The 8978-nt window shown below is 41.0% G+C and overlaps 1 protein-coding gene across 2 annotated transcripts; it reads left to right on the top strand.

Annotated features, from left to right (window-relative positions):
• Nucleotides 1-6896: 6896 nt before the first annotated feature.
• On the top strand, nucleotides 6897-8978 carry LOC123044124 (uncharacterized). Of its 2 annotated transcripts, XM_044466770.1 has the most exons (5): nucleotides 6897-7253; nucleotides 7661-7792; nucleotides 8158-8185; nucleotides 8525-8594; nucleotides 8708-8978. In XM_044466770.1, the coding sequence occupies exons 1-5, from the start codon at nucleotides 7134-7136 to the stop codon at nucleotides 8709-8711; spliced, it is 354 nt and encodes a 117-aa protein (XP_044322705.1). In that variant the 5' UTR covers nucleotides 6897-7133; the 3' UTR covers nucleotides 8712-8978. The 2 variants fall into 2 exon arrangements, with proteins under 2 accessions (XP_044322705.1, XP_044322706.1); XM_044466771.1 differs by lacking the exon at nucleotides 8158-8185.

Here is an 8978-nt window from a genome sequence, read left to right as displayed (position 1 = left end):
TGTATTTATCGTGTTGTGCTGCCCTCAGCTGGAAGGAGGTAAGAAAGGTCTATTTTACCTTGCCGGATTAATCTGCTTTTAGGTGAAACTCGCTGGTTGAATGCAGCCAAATGTTGATAAATTTGGCAATCTTGGTTATACAGTATGCTTGCTCCCTGTTGTGAAGAAAGCATAGGAATGTTGAGTGTTAGTATAACCCAGCATTCAAATGGAAATGATGAAAAAGACATTGACAAGTTAAAAGATGAGGGAGTCCGGCTATCTAGCGGCACCGGCCACGTCTCCTTTTATTCCTCTATGAATAGTGGGCGCACCCAGCCACCAAGGTAGTTGCCGTCGAGGGTTTCTTACACCTAAACCTCGACCTCCACGGCGTCGTGGTCCAGCCACTCAAGTTCAAGGTGCCCCCCCCCCCCCCCCCCCCCCCCCTCCTCTCTGTTTGGTTCTTTTCGGCAGCCGTGGATGTGGTTTCCCCCTCACGCCTCCCTGTTTACTCTGTTTTGTTGGTGGATGCAGGGAAGGAGAGGAGAATGACGCCCAACCATGGAGAGGAACAGCAGCAGCTCAAGGTCTTTCCTCCTCCACGCCTCCCTCTTGTTTTGTTCAAGGTTTGCTGTTTCTGTGTAGAATGCCCCTCTCTTGTTTCTGTGTGCTGTTTTGTTCAAGGTTTGCTGTTTTGTTTGCTCCTACGGATGCTAATGTGGCTGCCATATCTGTGCCAAGCAGTGCCTGCTTGTATGACTTGTTGTATTCATCGTTATTATAACGTTGGTCAAGATTAATAAGGCTTAGGAGCATTATATTTGAGTGTCATGAAGGGTACTTGGTGCTTTTACTATGTTACGCACTTGATGCCAACTGAAGATTTAAGACTCGTTAATATGCTGAACGGTAGAAAACTGTGCTACAAAGAAATGATGTGAGCTTCAAAAAGGTTGGTGCGCCATCTAGAAAATGGAAACAGAAACATATTATATACTTTTTGTATGCCAATCTGCCTCTAAACCAGCTAGAGACATCCTTTGCTTGTTGACATCCTTTGCTTGTTGACAAAAAAATGTTCCAGCACATTTTCTCCCACCAAAAAATGAACGAACCTAATTCCATTATAGGGGATTACGTGCTTTGTTGCCCGAGCTGCAGCTGGTTATCCTCCGCTCCCTGTGTTGGATAATCTTAGAGAGTAAATCCTGCCGTAACTCATGACTCGGGACCAATACAGGTAGATTGGTACGGTTCCAGTGCTTTCTTGCTGTTGTTTATGCTCTACACAATCTGCTGCAACTTCATAATAACATGCCATTTGGTGTCCTGTTTCTGCAGAAAAATGAAGCAAGACAAGCCGGAGAAGCTCGCACCGACATCCAATTTCTTGTACCACTCTAACTGAGCCGAGGTGATGTTTTATTTCCACAAAACTTCTCTGCTCATCGATGCCATGTACAGAAAATTGCCTACCATCTTTGCTTGTTGACGAAAAATAATAATTATATGTCCCAATTGGATATGTATATGTTTTAGCTTGCTAAGTTGAAATGCATTATCCTATTCTGTGTGGGGCATGGAACCGACAAGACATGTGCAGCAGATTAGCATCTTTATTTATTAACAAAGTTAAACATGTCCGTTGGATGCCTATATATGTTTTAAGGAGTGGGATCTGCTGCTGAATTCCAGTTTAGGATGACCATCACTGTCGATACTATGCTTTGTCTCATGTATGGATCAAAACAAAGGAGAATGGATGCCTTCCTTTTGTGGTTTCTCTTATGCTGTAATGTAGATTCTTGGTGACAAATACAGCACCTCATGTGTGTGGTTGGGTGATATCTCTGCTTTCCCTTGAGGTCCTGTACAAGGCATGTTGAATTGTCTCCTAATTTTTGTCAAATTCAGTCCTGTTGCATGATGCGCATGTGGCTGGTGGTCACATGCTAGCTTATGCTGTTTTGCTACAGAATGTCATTTCAGTTTGTACCTCATCATCCCCTTTCCCAATATCCTCGAGTAGTTTGCCGGTTGTGTTGAAAAAGTAAAGAGAAGCGAACTGGTTGTATCCTTTTCACAGGCAGTATGAAGAATTGTGATTATCAATTTACGGATTTTGGTTCAAATTTGATCATGCCTGTGGAATCATGTCTCTGTTCAACTACCCTTTTATTGCTTTTTTTTTGGTTCTGTTCAGCAAGTATGCCTACGGTTCAACCGTCGGCATAGGTAGGCGCTAGGAGGTAGAAGGCTTCGACACATGTACCACCTATGCCTACGGTTTAACCGTCGGCAGTTTAACCGTCGGTGTAGATAGAATCTATGCCGACGGTTAAACTGTAGGCGTAGGTAGTACACGTGTCGAAACCTGATAGGTGGGCATTGGTGTACGACACTTGACGGACATGCCGACAATTTTTTTGCTGACGGTTAAATACGCGGACGGTCACCGTAGGCATAGATTCTCTATGCCGACGGATTTCGTATGCCGACGGGGAGGGGGGATATACTGACGCTATCGTTGCCGACGGTGGTTCGCATATGTGTACTTGCTTGAGAATGGAATAATCTCATAATTTTGTCGAAAACAAAACTTAGTTATTTCATCATACATAATGTTTAACCATATCCGGTTTAGCAGCCAGAAGCACCCCCCTCGAACTTCTGACTTTGAACCATGTGCCCTGTTTCGACTAGCGCGGCTTGATGATCTTATGCAATTATTTGGTATGAAGAATATGTTGATAAAGTATTTTTTTTTCTTTACTGTGTTTAGTTTAGAGGTACAGATACTCCTGTCATTCTGCTCTTATCTGGTTCACCGATTTCCTGAAGGAATTTGACCATCTTATATGTTTTTTCTGATTTTTGTTGGATACCTGCTTAGTTGGAAGAGCTTTTAACCCATCTTTTATTGCTTGCAGGTGTAGATGTTGGATTCCTCTTGGTATGTTAAACAGGAAGTGGCATCCAGCACTACTATTTTAAGATGGTTTGATCAGTAACAGAAAAATACCATAGATGGGAAGGCAATTATTGTATGGAGAGCATGGTACCCCTTATCTTCCTATTTTGTTCCTTTCTTAAACTGTTACTTAGAGGCATTATTTATAACAAAAGAATTAGGACATGCATTGAAGATTTAATATCCTTATCATGCGACATGGAGGCCCTTAAGTTTACATTTGGGTGTTAATTAATAAACAACTTGCATTTGTTAGCTATAATCATTTCATTTTTTCCACGTACATGATGATGATGTTCAGTAGGATTGTCAGTTTCACATCCTAGAGGTGTTCATTGTAATGTAAGGTTTAAGGAGATCTAATCTTGGGCATATAAATGTAAGAGCACAACTTTGTACTTGAATGCTTACTGTGTTTTTACTTTTTACATGTTGGTGTATCTAAGAAAGTAAATTTATTTGCAGTCTTCAAATGGTCTGACATTTAGTTTTGAGGAATGATAAAGCATGAATTTGGCCACATTTTGGGGGAAGGAGGGTTATAGTCTTTATAATCTAATCTTAGCTTTACAGCTTTGTGATTTGTTGACGAAATGTAGCTCGATGTAGTTTTGGATGTATTAGGACTGGGATTATCATCCATACTCATTTTCTTTCTCTATAATTTTTCTTGTTCATATCTGTAAAACATTGTGCTGGTCATGATTGATTTGAGTATCATGATTTTGTAAATTAGATGTAGATGCATGCTAGAGACTTCATATTGTTTTATTATTGTCATAGTGATTAACAGAACATTGAATGGAATACATCTCTGTATTTTGCCCTGCAGGAAACTTATGGTGCTATGGTAATTTGAATGTAATAAGCAATTCCTCTCTGTGCGTGTGTGCTTGTATGTCTTTCCTGCTTTATTATCAGTATATGGAATGGCTATATTTACTTCAATGTTTGTACCTAGCTGCATCGAAAATATTAGTTAACTACAAGACCTTATTTTTGTGGGTGAAGAATAGATGCACACTTGCTCTTTTCTTGTTTTCGACGGGTTGCCAGATTATCTATAGAGAGATACACATATAGGTTAAGCTATGACACATTTGTTGCTTTACACTATCTTATCCAGTTTATTTGACACATGTTTGAAATGTATATTTAGCATAATGATAATACTGCATTTCCTTAGGGACCTTAGTTTTGGTTCTGTCCTTGCTCGTATTATAAGTAAAATATGAACACTTCATGTCTCCAACCGGTTCATGATCAAAGGAAGATGCATGAACACTTCGTGTCTCCAACCAGTTTAGATCATAGGAAACTATGGCACAATGCATTGCCAAATTTCCTTGTTAGAGCTCACTGAAAATATTTGTTCCCACCTACGGTAATTCCTTTCGGTTAAACTAGGAATAGTTTCATTATTGAAAGCTTTCATCCGCATATATGGTCGTAAGGGGCGGTGTATTTATTTTGCTTCGTTCATTTTTTCGGTCTATTTATTTTTTTTGCAGAAAACCATCTATGGTATGCTTTTCTATTTGATTTAGTACAAGAAAAATTGGAAGCAGTAGCAAACCAGCCATGAAAAGCTTGAGAGAACTATGCAAACCACAAGAAATGATACGCTCCTGTCATTTTGCCATGATCTTGTGGCCCAGTTTCAAGATTTTATGGACTAATGTTAGCTACTTGTTTCTTTAGCTGATCTAATTAAGACCAAGCTCCATGTGTGGTTTATCCTCTTAAAATTGTTACTACGGGGATGAACTGATCCCATGCCTTTGTTTTGGCCTATAAACCTACCATGCAATGTCATATATAACGCCGTGTATTAACAACATACCTAAATATATGTTCTCTTATGCTTTAACAATGTTATGATCGGTCTCCAAATATTCTTACTTTCAAGCTTTTAATACTTGGTTCCCTCTCGGTCTTTGCGCCATTGGCGCAACGGGTCATCTAGTAACACAAAAGATGCTAGCACAGAGCAAAGCACCGTCCTCAAGGGCAAAGGCTTCGTTAGGATGAAAGGGACCTGTTTTAGAAAAAAGGAGTAATGAAATGACACATGAGGAAAGCCTGGGCATATATATGCAATATACTAGGGAGCAGAGCGCAAAACCTCGAAAGAGCACCGTCCTCCAGCTGGAGGACCTCGTTAGAAGGATATGGGGCAGTGGAGGGATCTAGCCATAAGAAAAAGGAGCAATTACAGGACACAAAAGGAAAGTCGAGGGCCTATCTGCAAATACCAGGTTCCTACGCGGAAAATCTCTAAAAAATTTGCGGAAATGTTAACGCCCACACGTGTGAGCGTTTGCACATCGCCCACACGCCTCCATCACCACTCATTTTGCCACGTATGAATAGATGACATCAGCATATTTTTTTTTGTTTTCGGCTTAAAAATGTTGTATCTCCTAAATAAAAAAGCAAACTAAAAATCCATTTTCACCATTAAATCCGTCTCGACGAGATCTTCAAAACTAGACCCCATGTTGATATGTTTCGACGATTTTTTTTTTGCCAGAAGTTGCCACGATGTTTACACTGCAGTTGCCATAGGGCTTAAACTAAAGTTGCCATGTGGCAATTTTAGTTTGTAGATCATGGCAATTTTAGTATTTTAATGATGGCAACTCCAATACTTTGACCATGAAAATTATTTTTTGTATGAACTATGGCAATTTTACGTGCATGTATCATGGCAATTTTAGTTTATGGTTCATGACAAGTCTAATTTCTTAATGCCCCGTTTTATAAATGTCAAAATTTACTTTTAAATGTAGAAGAAAATAGCTGAAACATATCATGGCAACTTCAGTGTAAACATCATGGCAATTCATATGCAATAGACATGGCAACTTTTAATCCAAAAAAAATTTCATCAAAACATATCAACATGGGATCTAGTTTCGAAGATCTCATCGCTAGAGATTTAATGGTGAAAACGGATTTTCAATCGGATTTTTCGTTTAAGAGATAAAACATTTTAAAAACTGAAAATCCAAAAAAATTTCTGCATGCATGCGATGACGTGGCAATCTGTTTACATTAGAAATGTGTGGTGCGTCTCCAATTTTATCGGATGTCCCTGAAGGGACAATGAGGGAGCAAGCGTCTGGTTATAAACCGGTCGAAGCCTCCCTCGCTAGGCGATGTGGTACTAAACAGACAGGATCCTCTTCGTGCGTGCGTGCGTCGCGCAAAACGCAGTAAACGGTAAGTGGGCCGCATCTGCGTTTAGGCTGGGTGTTCCTCTTGTCGGCCCACTACACGAAGCGGGCTGAAAACATACAGACGGCCTGCGTTTAGCCTGGCCCTTCGTCCTATCTGTGTGTATGTAACCCTCGAAAATTTCTCAAAATAAAAAAAATGTAACCCTCGAAAAAAGAGAGAATGTGTGCATGTATTGTTCCGTAATTTTAGCAAGTGATCAAGTGCATGCACCTTTTGGTTTTGACAAAGCCATCTGAAGTCAACCTGGTCAAGACTGGGTGGCCACCTATGCAAAGAAGGACAGACAAATCACTCAGGGACGCAAAAAATGGGTCAAGCCGGAGGGAGAGTTGATTAAAATCAATTTAGATGGAGCTTTCCACAGTAAACTTCGAACAGGCGGTTGCTCTCGTTGCCCTTTTTGCTGCAACCGGCTACATCCAGCATACCAGTGAAGCTTGTCCAATGCTGAGCAACTGGGCGTGGGCAAGGCTCTGTTTGAGACTGATTTGACTGCATTGGGAGCGACTAGGATAAAAGCTGAGCCTAGGGTGCAAAAATAGAAAAAACATTCTGGGCCCTCGGATTGATGATCGATGGTGCAAGTTGATCTGTGCAGAAAGACCCCTCGTTTATGTATACTTTTCCCCGCGGCGTCCTCCTCTTTCCAACGAGAGTCCCCGCCCATCTCTTTATCGATTTGCCTGACGGTGGCGGCGGCAATCCAGATCCGGTGCAGAGCTTGAGGGCTACGCCGACGGGAGGTGCTTGACTACATCTTGCCGCAAACCATCGACGTGCACCACGTCGCCGCCTTCTACGAGGATGTACTCTGCTCCGCGCGCGTCCCTTCTCCCTATGGTTTCCAGGTCGTCTGTCTCCTCCTCACGGGCACCTCCGCCGCCATGGGCTACTGCACCCAGGGGGTGCGGGTGCCCCGCCCGCGTAGCTGCCCAGGATGCACCACACGGCCTTCTTGAAGCCCGCTTCTGTCACATCTGCAACAAGGAGGAGCCCACCCTGCCAGCAGCCAAGCTGCAGGGTTGGTACCTCGCTGCTTTCCTGTAGTGCCGATGAGGTGATACAGTGATTTTCTTTGTTGTGCATAATTATTAGCTTGGAGATCTTTAATCTCTCAATGCTTTGGTTACATTGATTAGGAAACGTGTTAATGATAGTGAAGTTACAGAGACTGTGGTGACATTGCATTCCACATTTGGATGTGCTGTGTAGTAGGCAGCAAAATGGGTTGCACTGGACTGTTGCATGTGATTAGTTCATTTTAGGAGTTCAGAACAGGAAGTTAACAAAGGAATGATGGACTGGAACTGTTACTTTGTTTACTTGTAGTTTTCTGTGTCTATGCTATTGTCCGACTGAGGATTTCGTCTTTGATTGGCATCGTAGTTCAGCGATGTTCAAATTTCTTCATAATACTTTTTGTACATCCTTCGTTTGATGTTGTTTGCTAAAATCCGTTTGTAGCCATGGTGTCGGTCAAATGGTGTTCAAAATATAAATGTCGGAGCTGCTACCTCATTTGCAGTGATTAATTTCCCAGTGCTTCTCATTGATGATTTCAGTACACCGGAAAAGAACCAATCATTCTCTAACGAGGTACCCACACAGCTGAATTTTAATCTAACATAATTTCTTATATCTGTCCAAGTTTAAGTCCCTGAATTTATTCATGTTTGATAGGACATTATACACACTTATCACATGTGTCACTTGCCTTTAAATCAAAACTCTGTTGCAGTTTTCTTATTCTATATGAGCATTCATGAATCATGCTTTTCTGATTGCTTGGGAGTCAACTGAACTTTGATATTTAAACAATCAGAAGTTGTAACTTGCAACACCATAAAATTGCACTTTCACTTTTCCAATTATACAAGAGATTCGTCCTTGCTGTGAATATATTTTGCCAGATGGTACTCCTTTTTCTTTTCTCTAGCCTGACATACGTCTTTGTGCTGCAGCATTTTAACAGGGTTTCTATCATTTGTGGTGGGTTGTTCCTTTTCATCATGTACGAGTTTAGAAAAGCAAACGAACTTCAGTTCCATTCTTAATTGTTGAACACCTACACGATTAGGACACGAGCTATTATTCAAGTCTAGAAATTTGTAGTATAAATACGAAGTAAGCACTATGCCACTACTGCAAGCAATTCTTTTGGGTCTGTACACAACCAATGTTGGTATTTCACTTGCAAGGGTGCACTACTTTGTTCACTGTTTCAGTTCTGGCAATTTTACTTAACTCACTTACAACTGTTTAGTCCACCAAAGAGCATCATTTCTAATTTCTTGCCATGTGATGTAAACCACATAAATGTGTTTGCAGAGACGAAGAATCAGGAGTACAAATGGAGAGAAGAAGCATTTAGGAAAGGCTTCCCTTGCTTACCAACCACGTGAGCGAAACTAATTTGTCTGATAATTTTAATTTATTTAGTAAGCCTATGCATACAGCCGCACAGACTTGTGCTGCTGAATCATACTTGTTTGGTGTGATCTCTCCCTTCAGATGAAACAAGATGAGCAAGAAGAAGTTGAGCTAGAGGCAAAGGTCAACTGACGTGTTTTCTATGTACCATGAAGATAGTAAAACTGATGCAATTTTAGTTGCAATGGTTCTCGGTCATGTACTAAAATGGCCATCTCATGTTATGTAACATTTGATATGCATGCAAGTGGATCAGAAGGACCCAGAAAATGGATACCTTGCTGAAATCCATTTTCACCATTATATTCAGATGTGGGTGTGTATTGCCAGATAAAGTTAATGTTGGCTTTAA

The sequence above is a fragment of the Triticum aestivum genome, chromosome 2B (genome assembly GCF_018294505.1).
Source record: "Triticum aestivum cultivar Chinese Spring chromosome 2B, IWGSC CS RefSeq v2.1, whole genome shotgun sequence".
Taxonomy (NCBI): Eukaryota; Viridiplantae; Streptophyta; class Magnoliopsida; order Poales; family Poaceae; genus Triticum; species Triticum aestivum.
The sequence above is the reverse complement of the archived record's forward strand: the minus strand, read 5'-3'. Positions and strand labels throughout refer to the sequence as shown.